This window comes from Fimicolochytrium jonesii, assembly GCF_025526975.1.
Source record: "Fimicolochytrium jonesii strain JEL569 chromosome Unknown EV422scaffold_6, whole genome shotgun sequence".
NCBI classification, from domain to species: domain Eukaryota; kingdom Fungi; phylum Chytridiomycota; class Chytridiomycetes; order Spizellomycetales; family Powellomycetaceae; genus Fimicolochytrium; species Fimicolochytrium jonesii.
This window is the reverse complement of record NW_026515673.1, coordinates 475352-493435: the sequence shown is the minus strand read 5'-3', so window position 1 is coordinate 493435 and position 18084 is coordinate 475352. Positions and strand designations below refer to the sequence as shown.

General features: G+C 54.1%; 6 protein-coding genes across 6 annotated transcripts; 3 read left to right on the top strand and 3 right to left on the bottom strand.

Annotated features, from left to right (window-relative positions):
- Positions 1–107: 107 nt before the first annotated feature.
- On the bottom strand, positions 108–1740 carry EV422DRAFT_494218 (digestive organ expansion factor; the record flags this gene model as incomplete). Its single annotated transcript, XM_053067728.1, has 4 exons — positions 108–342; positions 412–510; positions 585–947; positions 1019–1740. 4 exons carry the CDS (start codon positions 1738–1740, stop codon positions 108–110), a joined length of 1419 nt encoding a protein of 472 aa, XP_052927179.1.
- A 1971-nt stretch (positions 1741–3711) lies between these two features.
- On the bottom strand, positions 3712–4359 carry EV422DRAFT_550266 (Metallo-dependent phosphatase-like protein; the record flags this gene model as incomplete). The annotated part of the gene is made up of 2 exons (XM_053071759.1): positions 3712–3836; positions 3903–4359. 2 exons carry the CDS (start codon positions 4357–4359, stop codon positions 3712–3714), a joined length of 582 nt encoding a protein of 193 aa, XP_052927178.1.
- A 333-nt stretch (positions 4360–4692) lies between these two features.
- Positions 4693–7032, bottom strand: EV422DRAFT_387526 (uncharacterized protein). The gene is made up of 3 exons (XM_053066826.1): positions 6031–7032; positions 5461–5956; positions 4693–5365 (listed from the first exon to the last, which is right to left on the bottom strand). The coding sequence occupies exons 1-3, from the start codon at positions 6853–6855 to the stop codon at positions 4812–4814; spliced, it is 1875 nt and encodes a 624-aa protein (XP_052927177.1). The 5' UTR covers positions 6856–7032; the 3' UTR covers positions 4693–4811.
- An 818-nt stretch (positions 7033–7850) lies between these two features.
- EV422DRAFT_387488 (fungal-specific transcription factor domain-containing protein) lies at positions 7851–11329 on the top strand. The gene is made up of 7 exons (XM_053066825.1): positions 7851–8491; positions 8690–8952; positions 9056–9438; positions 9523–9673; positions 9704–9806; positions 9901–10167; positions 10248–11329. The coding sequence occupies exons 1-7, from the start codon at positions 8097–8099 to the stop codon at positions 11227–11229; spliced, it is 2544 nt and encodes an 847-aa protein (XP_052927176.1). The 5' UTR covers positions 7851–8096; the 3' UTR covers positions 11230–11329.
- A 1900-nt stretch (positions 11330–13229) lies between these two features.
- On the top strand, positions 13230–13943 carry EV422DRAFT_494512 (uncharacterized protein; the record flags this gene model as incomplete). Its single annotated transcript, XM_053067751.1, has 1 exon — positions 13230–13943. The coding sequence occupies one exon, from the start codon at positions 13230–13232 to the stop codon at positions 13941–13943; it is 714 nt and encodes a 237-aa protein (XP_052927175.1).
- A 1691-nt stretch (positions 13944–15634) lies between these two features.
- On the top strand, positions 15635–17990 carry EV422DRAFT_505041 (glycoside hydrolase superfamily; the record flags this gene model as incomplete). Its single annotated transcript, XM_053068462.1, has 3 exons — positions 15635–15704; positions 15771–16111; positions 16185–17990. The coding sequence occupies 3 exons, from the start codon at positions 15635–15637 to the stop codon at positions 17988–17990; spliced, it is 2217 nt and encodes a 738-aa protein (XP_052927174.1).
- Positions 17991–18084: the final 94 nt, after the last annotated feature.

Sequence of the window (18084 nt, the reverse complement as noted above, 5' to 3'; positions counted from 1 at the left end):
TGATAATGTTTTGGTCGACACAATAAGTTACATCAAATACCTCAGGCCCCGCCTACCAACTCTATACAAAATCTACGTTATCCTTCCGTCTAATACAAGGGCCTCACCTACTTCTCCTCAACAAACATAAAAGCATCCTTCGCTCCCTCAATCATATGCCCAACCCTCCTACTCCCCACAACGCGTTCCAGCTTCAACCGATCGTACTTCGTATACAGCACGGTGCAGGTGACGTCCTTGGAGGCGTCCGACTCGAGCATGTTGACCATCTCGGGGTAGAAGGTGTCGCTGTAGTCGGGAAGGGCGTAGAAGACGAGGTGGCGGATGCCTTTTATGCGGTATCTGTGTGAAGGGAGGGATGGTTAATGGGAGGAAAGAAGGGAATTGGGGATGGCGAGGTTGGTGTGTTACCTCCGGAAAAAGTGGAACCGTTCGGTGTAAAGCATGTAGCTGGCTTCACCACGGAAGAACTCGCCACGGGCACCAGAGATTTCACGGCGGGGTGTGTACCTGTGAAGGAAGCAAGTCAGAACCATTTCCCCAACTTCCGCTCCAAACTCACCCCACACATTGCCCATACTCACTCGCAAAGCTGCACCGAGTTATAATTATGCTCCTCCAAATATTTCTTCACTCTCACAAAATCAAAATACGACGGCACGAAAATCATCGAATGTTTCTGCTGCACGACGCTCTGTCTCAACGTCGGGAGGATCTTTTCCACAAAGTACGTGAATCGCGCGTCGTCGGCGTCGATGGGGGACGCGCATGGGACTCGGTGGAAGATCTGCGGAACGGTGATGACGACGTCGGCGATGGAGCCTTGCGTGTAGCGAGGCTTGATTTTGAGCTTGCCGGCGACGTTTTTGCAGTGGGTGGTGAGGAGGGCGTTCATTTCGGGGGTGAGTAGGCGGGAGAAGATGAGGGTTTGGCGGACGTATTTTGCTCTGGAAAGGGGAATCAACTGTGTGAGCTCGTCGCCGAACTTCAGAACGAAGAAAGACCAGTGCTTGCATACCGCCCATCCAAATAGTACGCCCTAACGCGGGAGAAATCACACCCATGCGGATCCTTTGGTATCAGGTTCAGATGCTCAAAGATGTGCTGGACATGGTCCCAGTTCTGCATCAGGAAGACATCCGCACTATCCATGATCACCACCTCAATGGCAGACAGGTAATCAAAGTCCCTCTTCTTCTCTCCCTCTGCTCCAATGACCATTCTTAACCCCAGCGGCGACGCAATGATGATATCCGACGAGTAGAAATCGGCAAACAGCTTAAGCTGCTTGCGCGAGAATTTAATGCCCATTCGGAAACAGTCGTCGATGTTGCCCGCGAAAGTCTTCTTGAAGTCTTCGGACTTTTTGGGGTCGACTGTATCGTCTTCTGGTGGGAGCCCGAACTCCTCAAAGAAACGCTTCTTGTTGTCCTGCTGTTTTGTTCCCGATAAGGCGATTAGCATCTTCACAATCTCCAGGGCCGTGTGCTTGAACGGCACGATGATCAGGACTTTCGGCCGCGTGAAGCCCTGATCCCTGAGGTCCAAATCGTCTGCCGCTTCCGATTTCAGTTTTGTGGTGTTCTTCAACACCCGATCTCTCGTTTTGAAGACGTGATTCATCGCGTGCAAGGCGTACATCTGCCGTAACTGTGCCGAGTTTGCGTGGGTCTGCTTTGCGAACATGACGTCCTGGTATTCATTGACGTGCGGGAACAGAGATGCCTGCAGAGGTGTCATCTGCGCCGTCGCATTCGTGCTGTCCCCCTTCACGGCCGCCCATGATGCTCCGTTCAGTTTCTGCCATGGCTCGTGCAACCGCTGCTTGACTGTGAAGTCTTCAAGGGTTGCATCTCCAGCCTTATGTGTTGATGGATGCGAGGCTGTCTTCAAGCGCAGCTGAACCCCTACTTCCAATTCTGGGTCTTGAACCGGTTCAGAGATCCATTGCAAGTCTGCAGAGTCTACGGCCGAGGCCTGGAATACAAGCCCTTCTGAGACGTGGTCTCCAAAGTGCCGTTCCCAGTGGTCGGTTGACTGTATGCCTGCTACATCGTCGTCCTCTTCCTCGTCTTCGTTCGCCTCCTCAGCGTCTTCGTCGTCTTCCACTTCCTCACCCTCGGACCCGACCTCAGAAGCATCCTCTTCTAGTGCTTCCCCTTCCTTCTGTTCCGACACGCCTTCTTCTATGTCTTCCGTCTCCACCTGCTTCCTGGCCCGCTTTTTAACTATAGAACAAGTCAGCATTCGTTTGCCATAACAAACGGTCCATCAACCATTACTAACCTTTCTCGTCGACCTGTACGTCCTCTGCAGTCTGCGGTTTGGGTAGTTTAAGGCTTTTCTGGCGGTTTTTTGACGACTTTTTCAAGCTTTTGACAAGCTTGTTGAACGAGGAAGGGGCTTCCCAGCCCTCTGCCTCCCGAGTTTTCCGTTTGACCATTGGCTAAGAGTGCGTTTAGGGGAACGAGTGCAAGTCCGACGACAGGTTCAATGTCCAGAGTTTTTGAAGTGCAAACGCGCTGGGGGCAAGCTGCACGTCTGCTCTGTCTGCTTGCAATTCTTGCTCGGTGCCGAGTCTGCCGACGCAACATTCTGCCAGAGCAAAGCAGGAGCAAAGGCTAACGACTACCCCTCCTTTGACCGGAAAACCCAGCCCTCGGCCTCCGCCTCGTCTTGCAAGCCGCGAACGACTTGAGTCCAAGTGCTCCTGGCTGAGTCCGCCGAAAAAAAAAGCACTCAACTCCTGCATTCACCAACTCCACCCCGACCATAATGGCAACCAAATACATCGCCCCCACCAGCGTCCCCATCGACCTAACCCTCACCTCCACCCAACCGCTAAACGAATCACAACTCCTCTCACATCTCACCACATTCCTCGAAACACGGCAACACTTATCCGCCGACGTGCTGTACCAGCTCACGGAGCTGCACCGCAGCGTGCAGTGGCAGGTGGAGAACGGGGTTGCGGGGCTCAAGGTGTTAGGTCCTGTGCCAGCTGGGGCTGGATTTGAGGCTGCGGGTGCGGAGAGTAGGGAGGGTGGTGCGACGGAAGAGGCTGGGAAGAAGAAGAAGAAGGGGAAGAAGGGAGGGAGTAAATGGGCTTGAGGAGGAGCATAGGCAGGGCGCCGATGCGATCACTCGGGATTCGATGCGGTCGGAAATGCAATGGGAGGAGTTGCTTAGGTGTTGCTTTGACAGCAGTCATCTCACGACTCGCGCAACGAACTTCCGCCCAAGTAGGAGTTTGTCGGTCGGTTTTGGCGGGATTTCGACGCAACAAAAAGGAGAACACCACCCCACGCTGCTGCGATAACCCACGAGCGCGACAACCTGGATGGTCGCGATAGAAATGGAACATAGAGGGTGTTCAGTGCTACGTTCGGCATGTGAGAAAGAACAGCCCGGTTTCCCTATTGCGACGAAGCGCAATCACGGGAATGCGTGTACATATAGATCTTCATATTCAATGATCATAGCGACATGAAATATAGCGTATGGGTTTTCCGAGCGAGTATATGGTTGTCTTTGAGCTTTAGTTCTCTTTGCACATGTACATTAATGTGGGAAATGAGAAGGGAGAATGACGAAAGACATAACGTATCCTAGCCTACATGCTACGACCTTGAAAAACTATTCTTTACCGCCAGTAGGTGGATGTATTTCGTCCGTCAAGAGAGCGCATGCCATCTTACGATCTTCTTCTCCTTACACCCGTTTGGTATAATCCAACTTCTCGACCCTGACATCCCCATCAATCAACTGATAAACATACAAAATCACTGTCGGGCCCTGCACATCCATCAACACAAAACTCGGCACCGTCTCCACTTCTCTCCCCTTCACGCCCGGCGGCGCCGCCCCTTCCGCACCATTCCCACCACTCCCACCACCCCCACCAAACGCCCCCGTCGCACTCCCCGGCAAACAGAAAAACCGCCCCTCCATCTCAAACGCCTCAAACCGATGCGTGTTCCCCACAACCAAAACATCCACGTCCATCTCCCGCGCCACGATCCCCAGCGCGCGTTGGTCGCCCCAGGGTACTACTTGATGGCCGTGGATCAGTCCAATTCTTAACGGGCCGTGCGTCACAACCCTTGACGCAGGGACCGCAGATGATGAGGCCCCACCCCCCGATATCGAGGAAGCAAGACCGGTCTCGTCCATGTCGCCCTTGACGAGCAGGATATCGGAGCATACGGAGCGGAGGTAGTCGAGGGTCTCGCGGGAGGTGAGATTGCCTGTGCAGAGGATTTGTTGGATTTTGCCGGGGACGAGGAGACGTTTGAATTTGGCTGGGAGGTCGACTGCCCGGTGGGGGATGTGGAAGTCGCCGACTGCTAGGACTAGCATGTTTGGGGTGAGTTATTGGATGGTGGTGGTGTCTGAGGTTGGGTTGGGGGCGAGGCGGTGGGCCGTGGGCTGGGCCGTGGGTGGTGTGATGGGCGATCGGCCGTGGATCACGGAAGTGACAGCTTTCGGTGGAGAAAGTCCTTGCGAGTTCGTAGTGGATGTTCAACAGGGGAGCCGGACAATGCAGGCAAGATGTTTGGCTTTCTTGTGCGGTGAGAGGTTTCGCAAAGGACTCGGAGTGACACTTTCTGCTGAGGTGCTGCCGTTCCTTGCGTTTTGCTTCCAGCAGCTAACGCGGTTGCATTTTAAATATTCGTTCAAATCAAAACCCACAGTTTTACAGTCAGTCAATGCCATGTGTGTATTTTCAATATCGCTACGCAGATGTAATCAGGGAGACTGGGTTGTCATACGGGACGGTGTAAGGAGAAACAACATCGCATCCTTCCGATCTAGAAGATGCCATAAATGAAAGCATTGCTCCACCCCGGCAAATTGGTATCCTTCTTCCACTGATACACCGGCTGCCTAAACGGGTTAACCTCCGGTTTGACAGTGAGCGGGCACCCAATCAAGTCCAACTGCTTGGCAATCATGTCCACAGTATGCTCCATTTGCTCCGTCAAGATGGTCTTTTGCCTGTTCTCAATCAGCAGACGCACGGTGGGCAGCCAGGACGGGCTGGAGATCAAGCTCGAGTTCATGATGATGACCACGTCCGGTTTGCCCGTGCCGAAGGGCAGGCCTTCGGCTTTGTAGGCGTCGCCTGTGATGTGCGGTTCGCCGTAGAGGGATTCACGGAGAGTGATGAGGATTGTGGAGTCCATTTGCTCGTTGCGGATGCCGATGGTGGCGTGTTGGGGCGGTACGCGGGAGGAGACGGAGGGGGAGATCATGTGCAGGGCAATGTCGGTTTTGGGAATGAGGGAGAGGAGGAGTTCGAAGAGCGTGCAGAGGTCGGCTTCCTTTTCGACGCCGGCCATGTGGATTGTTAGTGCGCGGCGGCCTGTAATGATTCAGGTATAAGGGTAGAGCCGTGAGTAAGTGGTAAGCGGATATCGGAAAACCACAGTGAGCACAAAGTATTCATTCAGAACCCACCATCAGGTTTCGTTTCAAGCTTGTCCAAGACGAACTTGTTAAGAATATGCCACACAGTAAGCGGCACCTCCAGAACCAGCGCGGCGGGGTCATCCATGCTCAACTTCTTCAACTCATAGTACTTCTTCCACGAGTCGATTTCCCTTACGTTGTAGCCCTCAGGGTACGGCGCCGATAACGGGAACAGCTCATTGGACAGTCCGAGCAGCTTGAACCTCTCCAGCGGGTCGGCCAGCTGGCCGGACTGCATCTGTTGGATATGAACGGCGGCGAGTTCGCCGTATTGAAGGTGGGAATAGCAACCGCAGAGACGGCGGAAGACGCCGACGTTGTGCACGTCTTTTTGGGCGAGGAAGGCGACTTGGTTGTAGCTGGCGAGTTGCTTTTCGGAGTTGTAGAAGTCGAAGGGGAGATCGTGGAGCTTTTCTTTGTCGACGCGTTGCATGTTCGCTTTGAAGCCTGGGCAGATGGGTTTATGTTGTGGCCAGTCTTTTTTCTACAGGAGAAGAAGCTATCGGATCAGGTTTCACGCCGTTTTTGCACGCAGCATTATCACAATAGGGAACTCACCGAGCACTCAGCAGAACAGTAGATCATCGCTTTACAAGCACTGCATTGGCTCGCCTTGCCATCAATCTCCTTCTTACACGTGAAGCAGCCTCTGTTCGGTTGCGGGCCAAACTGTGGCTTTTCGCCAGCGGGAGCAGGCCCTACTGGTGATGTCGGTAGTACCAGCGGGATTTGGGGGCCCTTTGCCATATCTGCCTTCCTCTTTTCGTAGTAAGGAGCAAGCTCCGCTTCCAGTGCTTCGGCGGTATCCACTCTGATGCCATACAGTTCCAGCTTCTTTCCAACGTCTTTGATGTCCCTCGGTGAGCATTGACGACTGTGCAAGAAACTGACAATCTTTGGCCGCTGAACCTTAAGCTCCTGGCTGGGTGCCGAAATAGCTTTGACAATTGCAGCGGCGATGAATGCAGCCGTGACCTTTTTCCCGCCCTCAGCCGCCTCGAATGTCCTCAGGTTTCCGTCTTCCGCGACTGCCACGGCCGTGTTGGTGACGCCAATCTCCCAAGGCGTTTCCGTGACGGGCGCGTTCGCAGCGTCCTTTGCCCATCCCTCCGCCTCCTCTACTAAGCTCTTTGCGACCCAGTTGTCCAGCGCATTGACCGTCCTTTTCCCGCCCGCGAGCACATTGTGGAGTAAGGCGAGCAACAGGGAGGGAAAGATGATTAATCCGACCAAAGCGCCAGCCAGGTGAGGCTCTGCTTCTATCGCGCGTTGTGGGTCCGCTACGAGTTTCGGCAGGAAGGCGAATATCTCGTCGAAGAATGTTGTTGGAGAGAACCCACGTTCCGTCGTAGCGTTGAACGCCGTGCCATTAGTGTCGGCCATCTGGAAAGGGAAGGGCGAATTGAGTGGACGTGTTCAAAAGTTGTCCAGAGTAGATAAGGAGTGATTTATCGATACTCTCGTAGGAGTAACGCCCAAAGGATCAAGGTATCGTTTCCTTTAAAGCCAAGAGATATAGTGCGAGAGATACATACGGTGATCGTCGGCTCTCGCGAAGGGGGGAAGAACACACGACGAGTAAGGACGAAAGGCGCATTGCCGCTTCTTGAGGAATCGAAGTCACGAGACGTCACGTGCAGATCACAAATTCCATCTCTAAAAAGTCGGCTTCTTTTTTTTCCGACCGTCAACGCCCAGCCGATCGCCCTGGCCAAAAAACTACCAAATTTTCCATCTTACGTCGGAACTCGCCCAACCAACCGCAGGCGTGGACGACAAACCTGCATGTCCAGGATGCGCAACGAACGCGTAAAACCTGGACAGATCGCAAATTCCGCCCAGTGCACAAAGGGACATGAGCGTTGAACATTCGATTTCGATGTGCCCCATCGATGTGTCCATTTCGATGGGGCATAACGTGCGTGTGCATCGACCGTGGGCAGCTGAGGCATACACTTTTTGTCCAGCGCCCAGCTGTCTCGGCGTGTCTTGCATGTGCATCGGCGTACATACACGGCGTTCGCCAGCGGCCAGTGGCATACGCTCGAATCTTGCGAGGCTTGCCCTGCCACCGCTGTTGTGTTTCAGATGCTACAGGGCATTTATAATCTGACAGGGTGGGATGCCTCCCCGCACATCTTTCTGCCCTTGGCCCGTTGGATTTGTGGGCTCCGTTCGCTATCTCCGACTCTCCGACTCTCTCCACGTGTATGCTTATGGGCATCTGCTAAGAAACTGACAAGCTGTTGCATCCGGGCGGACCGATCTCTAAGCGTCACGCAAGCAAACACGAACGAGAGCCGAACGCGGAGGCGGGGTTAAGACTTCGCGGACTTCCTTGGCTTGGTGACTTCATAGATATTGTAACGCGCCCGACACAAGCACGCGGGAAGCGCCGAAATGAACACCATGCAAGGTCGCTCCCCTCTCTCAAACCCATCACTCTCAAACTCCCGCAACCAAACTGACAATCCTCATCGCTTTTAGCATATGTCCTCAGCAACGCATACTACTTAGACAGCTTTCTCTGCTTGGAAGCACACCCACCTCTCCCTTTTCCAAGTCCCGCCTCCTCTGTGCAGGACGAACTTACGTCTCAAGAAGACCCCCACACAACAACAACAATGGAGGCCTCACCCGACATCCAGCCCTACAATGGAGGGCCACCAGCCGAACGCAGCCCGGAAGCCTCCGAAACCGGTTCCCACGATCACGACAACGACCATGACCACGACAGCGAGCTCGACCACCACTCAGGCGACGACCACTCAGGCGACCATTCCGGCGAGGACCACCACAATTCCCACGAGAATACTGGCGGCGGAAGTGGGGATACACGGCTGCCGAAACGGAAAAGAGCGTCCAAGGCGTGTGATACGTGCAGGAAGAAGAGGACGAAGTGTTCGGGAGACTTCCCGTGTTCCGGGTGTCATGCGTTTGGGTTCGAGTGTCATTATACCGAGAGTACCAAGAAAAGAGGGCCGGTAAAGAAGAATAAGATGAAGACGTTGGAGGAGAGGTGAGAATTTGGCCTGTGATTGGGTTTGCGAGAGGCGTACCCTGCGATGGACGAGCGATAGAGGGCATTAGTGGCTTTTGTTTTGGCGCGTGGTGGTGGCAATGGCATGGGAGGTGTGGGAGCTAGAGCGACCTCAAGGCACGGGCAAGGTGTTTAGTCGGTGTCGCATACTCACTCATCCCTTATTACCCAACGCAGATTGAAGAAAATGGAGACGCTGATCGCTTCAGCGTCGCCCGAGGGAGATGCCACAATCCATGAAGCACCCGCGCAACCAAAGAAGAAAAGATCAGAATCGAGTCTGGGCGGCGGCTCGGGCTCCAATTCAAAGCATCACGGGCCTTTGACGGATGGGTCGATAGAACCGGTGGCGAGGAGATCGAAGCTTGTGAATGATCCGGGATGTCTGGTGGAGGATTTGGGAGGCAACTTTGTGCTGTACTTTGGAAACATTTGCCATGGTAAGCATAGAGTCCATTACAATGCTAGCGGCCAAGTATTTGTTGCGCATCTCGGCCCTTTGGAACACTTTCCTCATGGTCTCCTGTTTTTCGCCATTGCCAGCCGCCTCACTGGCACAACATTCCACCCGAAACTCCGATGGCCTCCTCACTCTCCCTCTCAAATTCCCCGCCCGCGTCGCCGACCCATCCTCCCCACACCACCTCATCGCCCTTCGCGAAGTTCTTCCCCTCACCCACGACCAAATCATCCGCCTATGCTCCCTCTACTTCGATGCAGTCCATCCGTACGTTCCGCTCGTCGACAAAGACAGCTTCTTTTCAACACTCTCTGACGGCCCGGATTCACATGCGTTCCGAGCGCTATTGTACTCGGTGCTTATAGTTGCGGCGTATCATGCTACCGCGTTGCCGAACTTCACGATCGACCCAGTTGCATTGGATGATTTGACGAGAAAAGTGAGGGATATACTGATTGACTACGAGGTACGTGATCCATTGTTGATACATGGAACGGGATCCCTTTCTCTTTCGTGGCCTCTGACGAACATACTTCACAATGTTTTCCAGGCACCACATATCTGGATAACCCAAGCCACCCTTCTCCTCACACTCCTTTGGTACGGCAAAGGTCGGCGAGTAGTAAACAAATGGCGTGCAGTAGGGTGGGCCATTCGCAGTGCACAAGAACTGGGCCTGCATCGCAATCTGTCCAATATCCGCAAAACGGCTCGCGTGCAGGATCCGGCAGGCAATGAGGAGATGCGGCGAAGGACATGGTATTGGGCGTATATCCTGGACCGGTACTCGAGTATTGGGTCGGGGAGGCCGACGTTGATTCAGGATGAGGAATGGTTAGTTTCCGATTAATTCAACGGGTGGCGTTGGGCCTTTCGTCTTGCTTGGCAAGCAAATCACAGTTTTGTACTGACGCCATCAACCCCGCAGGGACGTTCCATACCCCCAAGGCTACAACGACAGCGAGCGCCAAAATGGTGACGTGGAGTATATGCGTCAACACGCGGACCTGTGTCGAATCGTGGGCAAGCTGCTGCGGTTCACCAACGCCGTGCGCGCGCCGGGTTCAAAGAAGACCGCGAGCGCTAAGGATACCGCGGACGACTTGCATAGGGATTTGGAGAAGTGGGGTGAGGCTTTGCCCGCAAATTTATCGTGGAAGGCGGAGCACAGTGAGAAGGTCTGGAGCCGGAGGAGGTAAGACGAAGCGATATCGGCGATAATAGGATTGCGGAAGTCGATGGGGACTAACCATCACCATTTCTGATTGTCAACAGTATCCTGCACGCGACAAGCCATGTCTGCCGGCTCTACATCAAGCGCAACGTTCTTGGCCTGCACGATTCCCGCTCCAAAGCCATCAGCCTCGAGCTCATCGGCATCCTCGAAACACTCCTAACTACCGCCGCTTTCCGTCCATCTACCAACCTCGACACAATCACCAAACCCGAATCCACCACCACCTCACTCCCCCAATCCCCCTCCAGCGGCGCCAACACATACGTCTTCCCGGGTCTCATCATCTCGTTCTTTGCGGCCTGGGACTGCCACGTTTCCCTCTACATGGCGGGCGATACGGACAGCATGGTGCACGTCGAGCGGCTACACTCCATCATGGAGACGCTGGAAGCCACGTTCGACATCTTCACACCGGTCATGATGATGATGGCACACACGCTGGAGAGTAAGGGCATCCATACGCGTTTGAGACGCTGGGCGCATCGACGAGCAAAAGGCGACGCGGCGTTCCCAGCCGACGCAAAGAACGCTCAAAGTGCGCCAATACCCGTCCCCATGTCCTCGGGCATTCCGAACGGGATGTTCCCCTCACCCGTCCAACAAGCATACGCCGCATCGCGCGTCTCGCCAAACACAAGCGCCGTCGCATGGACCTCAAACCCAAACATCACCGCCCCTTACCCGCGTCCGCAGCACAACATCTCTTCGCAAAGTTACCAGCAAATCGACCCGCTCGCCACCCAACAACAAGCGTACCCGGGCCTGTCCAACCCTGCCGCAATGTCGTACTATGCAACAGAACCCAACGCAGGCGCACCCGTTTACGCGATGCTCAACCCGGTCCCTGGTGCGAACGCGAACGGGAATGTGAATGTGAGTCAGGGCGTGGCTGCTGCTTCTGCGAATAACCCGATTGGGGGGAATATGGTCCGCAGCACGTTCTTGGATGAGGACTTTTTGGCGGCGATGTTTGGGGAGGTGGCGGATCCGAGTATGTTTGATTTTGTGGGGTATGTTTAGTTTAGGGAATCGCTTTCTCTATGGGAATTGGAAGGAGTGGGATTTTTTCGTCCCCGTCCACCCCCTCTTGTTTTGGAACGAGATAAGGGTGTGTGAAGGGAAGGGTGTGTATATGTACTTATGCACCGATACGAAAACGGGTGGGAAGCGACAACATGGCGCGACTCGCTCCTTAATGAACCGAAATCGTGAAAAAGTTTCATTCTGTGTACGAATATGTATGCTTGTAATGCTGCATCTCGCAAGTTTGCTTTCCTCCTATCACAAAGGAGGCAAAGGACAGAAGGACGTACTTCGCTGGTATGGACGGACGACGGTTCGGCGTGTGAGCTCGGTCCGTGTCCTCCGCTAGCGCAATACGAAATAATTCCCTCTCTACAAGTCTCATCATGCTCTCTTCCTTCTGACGCTGGCCAAGGGACTCTTCTTCCTCTGTTTCACTGACTGCTGTCAGCATACTCATAGTCCGAACACGCGCTGTCATCAATCAGACCTGCGCGCCTCCGCTTTGGTTCGTTGCCACCGCTTTGGTTCGTTGCCAGGTATTACGACCATAAGGCAGAGTGGTCTCCAATAAGGCAGAGTGGTCTCCAGGGTTAAGCTCGGTTTCCCAGCTGAAGTGCCAGAAAAACGCACCCCGCGAACGCCTGAAGATGTACCCTCAGACCCACCAGCGGCCCCCCCTCTCCCACCCCTTCCCCCAACATCCCCGTCGTAAATGCCCTGTACCATGGTGTACGTCTTCCCCTCCCAGAAGTCACGGTACAGGCACAACAAGCGGTGCCAACTAGCGTCCTCCAATTTGCAGAGCGGCGGGATGTTATGCACCACGGGATCCATAGCAGCGGACGCGGGGAGGCGTGATTGTGGGATAAAGAGTTTCGCGCGCAAAATCCACGCGAAGTTTAGGTAGGATTCGGCGAATTGACCAGCCGGATTCGTCTCAAGCTGAACAGGGGGCTGGTTTGGGCGTGGGAGCATCGGTGCAACCGCCACCCAGCGATGAAAGTCACGCTCTTCGCTTGCAAAGAGGAACTTAAGAAAATGGTAGCGATTCCGGTGGTAATATCGAACGAATGGACCAGGGATGGGCGGGGCTTCGAAGAGCTCACCTCCGCATTGGTTTGTAGTCCCGGTTCTCCTACCACCACAGCGGGGGCCGGGAGTTGCCCCAGCGGAGCAGGTCGCGGTCCACTCTTCCGCGATAGTAGTGCCCTGGGAGAATGATAATAGGTATTTGTGGTTCAGATATGCTGGAAGTCGACAGGTAAGGAGATTTTTGCGCACGGTGCTGGATTGCAGACATGTACTGTACAGTACTGTACTGTATATGTACATGTACTGTACAATAAAGGTGAGGGACGCGTTTTCCTTACGTTTTCTTGATGGACGCGTTTTCCACCGCTCTTTTCGAAAACAAGCGGATGCCATCATCTCTATGTCTGTACAAAGCGAATTCGGGGATGTCTCCCGGCTTTCAGGAGAGCGCAAGGAGAGCGCACGGAGAGCGCAAGGATAGTGGGTAGGGAGAGTGGTACCGCCGACCTTCCATTCGCTTCAAGGAGGATGCTACGGCTCGTAAGGAGAACGGGAGGATTGGTTGTAAGGAAACTGCAAGGGATTCCAAGGAGGGTGGTACGTAGGAGAATACGCCCCCATTCGGTCTCCCCCGTGCCTTCTTCAAAACGAATCTCAAGCTGACGCCCGGATAATAATTATGTGCGATCCGTCATAAGTCACTTAGCGTGATATACATACTGTACAGTACAGTAATATTCCCAGTGACTCTCGTGACAAACACTTCCGCGTTACCATCTCCTGAATCGGTTGGTCGACGGCGGGAACAAAACCTAGCTCTTGCATTGGCCATCGTTTGTATTGTCACCAAGAAGCGACTAGCTTTCCTGGTAGAGAGTGCAAGAAAGAGCAATCTTCGACAATCTCGTACGATTGCTGATCTACGAGCCTTCATCTTCGCGCCATCCCGCCACACAACAACAATGGGCCAAACATTCTACGCTCTCACACCTGGGCATCTGAAGTTCATAGCCGCCCAGCACATGTTCTTCGTCGCCACCGCCCCCCTCAGCGCCACGGCCTCCGTCAATGTCTCACCAAAAGGCTACGACAGCTTCCACGTCCTGTCGCCTACACGGGTTGCCTACGTAGATCTGACCGGGTCAGGCGTAGAGACCATCTCTCACGCCCGCGAAAACGGACGCATCACCATCATGTTCATCGCGGTTGATGGCCCGCCAAATATCCTGCGCTTGTACGGCCGTTGCACTGTGCATCTGCGCGGGACACCAGGTTTCGAGGAGTCTTTGCCACAGCACTTGCAGGATATGGTGGCTGCGCGAGCCGCTATCGTGGTCGACGTGAGCCGCGTGACGAGTGTATGTGGCTACGCCGTGCCGTTCTACCAGTTTGTAAAGCAGCGGGAGACGCTTATCGACCATTGGGTTAGGAAAGGAGAATCCGCACTGGAGCCCTATCATCGGCTGAAGAACAGCAAAAGCATTGATGGGTTGCCGGGGTTGTGGTACCCATGGCATGCGCGGTGGTGGCATGCGTATTTGCGTTGGCGGTCTCGCTCGAGCTGGGACAGTGCTGTGTTTTTTTGCCTCGGGATGGCAGCTGGCTCTTTCATCATCACACGACCCTTCGCCGAACGCCGACTTGGACTTGGGTTTGGAACCATATCATTTTTGTAAAGTCAAGCTCAACAGAGTCTTCTTTCCCCGCTGATTATGCCAAGCACGTTCCCTTGGCTGCGGGTTCGCTAGATCCCACCCGCCGGAAGCTCGTTCATCTCCAAAGAGAAGCGAGGAAGATATCGTTCCTTTACTCCAATTCGCAGCGGCAAGAACAAGCGAGCGAGTGTCCCTCCGATTCAAGACCCATTATACAGGAGGCGCTCGAAATAAATGGTACATACCGCGCATCGAGCGTCAGATTATCTTTCTTTCGTGTTCCTGCGTCATTAAAGAGCGACATCAAGTCGGAGAGGCCAGTTCGACGGTCGAAAAACACGCCAAATTCGATCCTGCTTCTGTTAAACCATCTCCTTCCCAGTAGCGCGCATTTCTGCAAGATATGTAGTATACTTGGCGCTTCTGTCTGATAGTTGACAGTCCGAATTTGCCCCCCCAGGAAACATTTAGGTGCGGAGTTTAGGATAAATGGTCATTTGGAAAACATCTATAGCCGCATTTAGCCCCTCGATCTCTTGATCCCTGGACTCGCTCAAATATCGTCACCGGCGCTCACTGGTCTCGGTGACATTTGGCCTGAATGGACCGGATATTTTGGCCCGAAAATCGACAATATATCTTTCCTACCACAAAGATTCCATCGCCAACCGGGGATCTGGATAGTGGATTTGGAGATTTCTAGCCTTTTGGTGAGACATGGGGGCACAGGGGTGATCCACCTCCCGATACAATCGACTGGAAAACGATCCCGCGACGGGGTCGGACCGTGGGTTGATGGGTGTGGGAAGTACGCCTTTTGTGTGCTGAGTCGTTGTTGACGTGATCACCATCGACAGCCCGAATGACAGTAATTGACGGTCTCGTCCATGGATAAATTGAAGGATCGTGGAGGCGCAACCACAAAAGTTATCCAACCTGCATTGGATAGTAGGAGTCGGATAGGACGCCCCAGTAGCTTTTCCCCCATGTGCCAGCGGCGTTTGGTAGTACCGATAGATACCGTGTGACTTTTCTCGTGCTACAGAAGCAAGATACAGAGTTCCACAAAACCGCCACGAGGTGTTCGCATTTCAAAATTCAGGGTCACATGAATGCTTTCGTCACCGCTGTGCCCACTGTGGGCCTCGAATGGGAAATCTCCAAATCCACTATCCAGATCCCCCGTTGGCGATGGAATCTCTGTGGTATATATATAGGTAGTAGTACCATAGTACCAGCTGCCACGAACCCTAAATTTTGGTAAGATTCAGGCCAAATATCACCGAGACCAGTGAGCGCCGGTGACGATATTTCATTTTGGTTGGGTGTCACCGTGTTACTCGGAAGCTAGCGCCGTCAAAGGACAAGGCGACGACCAATGATGGATCGCAGATGGGCACTGCCATGCTTGGGGAGCTCTCCTCCCGACAAGGCATCGTCTCATCTGTAATTATCTCGTCTCGCCTTGTTTGTATTGTACTACACAGCAAGCGAGCCGAGGCCCGTTTAGCACAACCATAGATGATTCAACATTGCGGGAACATCGCAGCATGCCCTGTGTGCGCTTTGCTTCCCGAGTGATGCGGAGCTCTACTACTCAAGTCGATGCAACGGCAACGGAGATCTTACTCTGGTCCCTCAGCGAATATAAAAGCAGATGGGTTGAGAGTGCCCTCAGTTAGTCGTTAACAATTGTGAAACTTCCGTCCACAATGCGCCAGTCCAGCCTCGTCTCCCCTCTCCTCTTGGCCGCCGCCGTCCTGGCGGCGCCCCAGTCTACCGGTAAGCAGTCTACGATTGGCATCCTCACCTTAGCTTTGATGCAATTCTAATATATTCCTTCCCTAGCTTCCCCTAACGACTGGGACAAGTATCTCGCAAAAGCGAAGCAACTCGTGGACAAGCTGAACCTGGACGAGAAGATTGTCCTTACGACGGGTGTAGGATGGGGTGCAGATGTGGGGAACCCATGCGTCGGCAACATCGGCCCCGTCGAGAAGATCGGCTTCCCTGGCTATTGTCTGCAAGATGGTCCAGCTGGGATCCGTTTTCCAAAGGGCGTCTCCGTATTTCCTGCCGGGATCAACTACGGGGCAGCGTTTGACAAAACCCTTCACCGCGCCCGGGGTGAGAAAATGGGCGCAGAGTTCAGGGGTAAAGGAATTAATATCGGACTCACCGCTTGTGTGGTACGTTCATCTTGGTGGATCCCTACATCACCGTTCTAAGCGTTTGCGGTCTCTAAACGCTCTTCTATCACAGGATATCGCTCGCGTTCCCGAGGGCGGAAGGCAGTGGGAAGGTTATGGGGCAGATCCCTACGTCGCGTCCGTCGGAGTTTCGAACTTCATCGAAGGCATGTCCTCGCAAGGCGTCATCACAACCGTGAAGCACTTCGCGCTGAACAACCAAGAACATGGACGCGAGCTGAGCTCTAGCAATGTCGATGACCGCACTTTCCGCGAGATCTACCTCCCTGCCTACGAGGCTGCGATCAGCGCTGGCGTCGGGGCCGTCATGTGCAGTTACAACCTCGTGAACGGCACCTACGCTTGCGAAAACGATCGTCTTCTCAATGGCGTCCTTAAAAAGGACCTCGGCTTTAAGGGCTTTGTGATGTCCGACTGGTGGGCTGCCAAGACGGACAAAGCGCCTGCTCTTGCTGGCACGGACATGATGATGCCGGGAACGAAGGTTTGGGGATCACACGAGAGTTGGTGGGGCGCGAACCTCGCTCAACTCGTGAAGGCGGGACAAGTTCCCGAGGCTCGCTTGGACGACATGGCCGTCCGAATTCTCGCCCCATGGCTCAAGTCCGGTCAGAACAAGGGCTTCCCCGCGACGAACTTTAACTCTTTCAACGGCATCTCAGGGCCGGATGTTCAGAAGGATCACAAGAAGCACATCCGAGAGGTGGGCGCTGCTTCCAGCATTCTCCTCAAGAACAAAGATGAAACCTTGCCCTTGACCAAGAAGCTGAAGTCCATTGCCGTCATCGGAGAGGATGCCGCTACTCCCGCGGATCCCAACCAGTTCGCAGATCGCGCTGGCGTCAACGGCACCGTCGCTCTTGGTTGGGGTTCTGGAACTGCAGAGTTTCCGTACTTAGTTGGTCCTTTCGACGGGATCAAAACTCAAGCTTCCGCCCTCAAGATCCCCGTCGCGGCTTCCCTGAGCAACACCGACCTGGCTAAGGCCGTCGCGGTCGCCAAGAAAGCAGATGTGGCTGTTGTTTTCGCGTTCGCTGATTCGGGAGAAGGCTACCTTAACGTCGAGGGCAATCAGGGCGATCGCAACGACCTCCACCTCTGGCATGGCAGCGAGGCCCTTATCAAGGCTGTCGCGGATGTCAACAAGAATACGGTGGTCGTAATCCACGCACCGGGGCCTATCTTGCTCGATTCCTTCATCGACCACCCCAACGTCAAGTCCGTCATCCACGCTCTGCTGCCTGGCCAAGAGTCTGGCAATGCTATCGCCGACGTTCTGTTCGGAAAGGTCAATCCTTCGGGCCGCCTGCCGTTCACAATCAACAGGAAGGCTGAGGACTGGGGCGTGCATGTCACCTACTTTGGCGATATTCCGGCCGACAGCGCCAACAAATGTATCACCTGTCCGAACATCACTTACTCCGAAGGGCTTCTTGTGGATTACCGCTACAACCAAGCCAAAAAAGTCAAGCCCTTGTTCCCGTTCGGTTACGGGCTTTCTTACACCAAGTTCATCTACTCCCAGCTCTCCGCCAAGGTTACCCGTAACTCCGGTCGCCCCACCGCGGTGGTGAAGGTGGATGTGAAGAACAGCGGGCATGTCGCTGGCCACGAGGTTGTGCAGCTCTACGTGCAGGCGCCGAAATCGGCGGGCAAGGCTTTCCGCGAGCTCAAGGGTTTTGAACGGGTGTTCCTGAAGCCCGGTCAAGTGAAGACCGTATCGTTGACCCTGACAACTCGTGACTTCAGCTACTGGTCGACCCAGAAGCAGAAGTGGGTCGTTCCCAAGGGTGACTTTGGGATTTATGCAGGTCCCAACAGTGGCGATCTCCCAAAGGTCGCGAAGATCACCCTCTAAACATACCCTACACCCCAGTTCGCAGTCTTTTCTCATCCTTAGATAGCTAGATAGGCTGCACGAACAACTGTAACATACTAAGCAATCAGCATCA

What these genes read in the sequence shown, in the direction of transcription:
- EV422DRAFT_387526 (XM_053066826.1), bottom strand. Translation starts at nt 6,855, where the DNA reads ATGGCCGACACTAATGGCACGGCGTTCAACGCTACGACGGAACGTGGG. An exon ending in ACTGTTCTGCTGAGTGCTCG is followed by an intron (nt 5,957 to 6,030) that starts GTGAGTTCCCTA and finishes CTTCTCCTGTAG; the next exon opens with AAAAAAGACTGGCCACAACA. An exon ending in GCTTGAAACGAAACCTGATG is followed by an intron (nt 5,366 to 5,460) that starts GTGGGTTCTGAA and finishes GAATCATTACAG; the next exon opens with GCCGCCGCGCACTAACAATC.
- EV422DRAFT_387488 (XM_053066825.1), top strand. Translation starts at nt 8,097, where the DNA reads ATGGAGGCCTCACCCGACATCCAGCCCTACAATGGAGGGCCACCAGCC. An exon ending in ATGAAGACGTTGGAGGAGAG is followed by an intron (nt 8,492 to 8,689) that starts GTGAGAATTTGG and finishes TACCCAACGCAG; the next exon opens with ATTGAAGAAAATGGAGACGC. An exon ending in ATATACTGATTGACTACGAG is followed by an intron (nt 9,439 to 9,522) that starts GTACGTGATCCA and finishes AATGTTTTCCAG; the next exon opens with GCACCACATATCTGGATAAC.